This window comes from Sinocyclocheilus grahami, unplaced genomic scaffold, assembly GCF_001515645.1.
Source record: "Sinocyclocheilus grahami isolate Dianchi unplaced genomic scaffold, SAMN03320097.WGS_v1.1 scaffold499.1, whole genome shotgun sequence".
In the NCBI taxonomy this organism is placed as follows: Eukaryota; Metazoa; Chordata; class Actinopteri; order Cypriniformes; family Cyprinidae; genus Sinocyclocheilus; species Sinocyclocheilus grahami.
The window spans coordinates 293,611-294,577 of NW_015505678.1; the positions used below are offsets into that span (position 1 = coordinate 293,611).

The 967-nt window shown below is 35.5% G+C and overlaps 1 protein-coding gene across 1 annotated transcript in view; it reads left to right on the top strand.

Annotated features, from left to right (window-relative positions):
* Positions 1 to 214: 214 nt before the first annotated feature.
* The window catches only part of LOC107554363 (sodium channel protein type 3 subunit alpha-like), a 72,316-nt gene continuing 71,563 nt past the window's right edge, over positions 215 to 967 (top strand). Inside the window, exon 1 of the mRNA XM_016236852.1 lies at positions 215 to 287. Within this exon, the coding sequence (XP_016092338.1) occupies positions 217 to 287 (71 nt within the window). The 5' untranslated portion in view covers positions 215 to 216. The remainder of the gene's footprint in view (positions 288 to 967) is intronic.

Sequence of the window (967 nt, forward strand, 5' to 3'; positions counted from 1 at the left end):
TGAGCACATGAGCACAGTTTGAGGCATTATTAATAATTACGGAAATCATTTATTCAGGAGAAACGTCTGAGAAGCAAAAGTCTTCATCTGCTCTCCATTTGATCCCATTATGGGCTAGGAAAAAATTAATATTGAAGAGATTTCATTATACGAAAATGTTCTTGTTTTTTTTTACAGTTTTCCTTAACCGGTGCTACTTTATTCAGTCTTTTCATTATGTGCACTATTTTGACCAACTGCTGCTTCATGGCCATGTCTGAACCTGCGCAGTGGGCCAAATACGTCGAGTGAGTATCGCTGCAGTGTTCCTGTCTCTTACAGCTCTCTCTCTCTCAGTGTACTGACCTCTGACCTCTGACCTCTGACCTCTGAAATGTGCCCTATCTGTTCTGATGTAAAGCTTTGCAGGGTGTTTGTTGGCTTGTCAACCTCAATTAGCAAGTAAGGTAATGATCTGACTGCACCTTTGCCATGCGGAATGAACTCATGGTATGGATGTCAGAAACCAGCACCAGAAAGATTCATTAAAGGGAATGTTGTCAAAGAATAAAAAATGTGATAAAAAAAAAACATTCTCACATGAATTTGGACAATACAATGATTTTTTTCTCTCTCAAAAGAACATGGGTTAAATCTATCTATCTATCTATCTATCTATCTATCTATCTATCTATCTATCTATCTATCTATCTATCTATCTATCTATCTATCTATCTATCTATCTATCTATCTATCTATCTATCTATAATCTGACTATCTATCTATCTATCTATCTATCTATCTATCTATCTATCTATCTATCTATCTATCTATCTATCTATCTATCTATAATCTGACTATCTATCTATCTATCTATCTATCTATCTATCTATCTATCTATCTATCTATCTATCGATCTATCTATCCATCATCCATCCATCATCCATCCATCATCCATCAATCCATCCATCCATCCATCCATCCATCA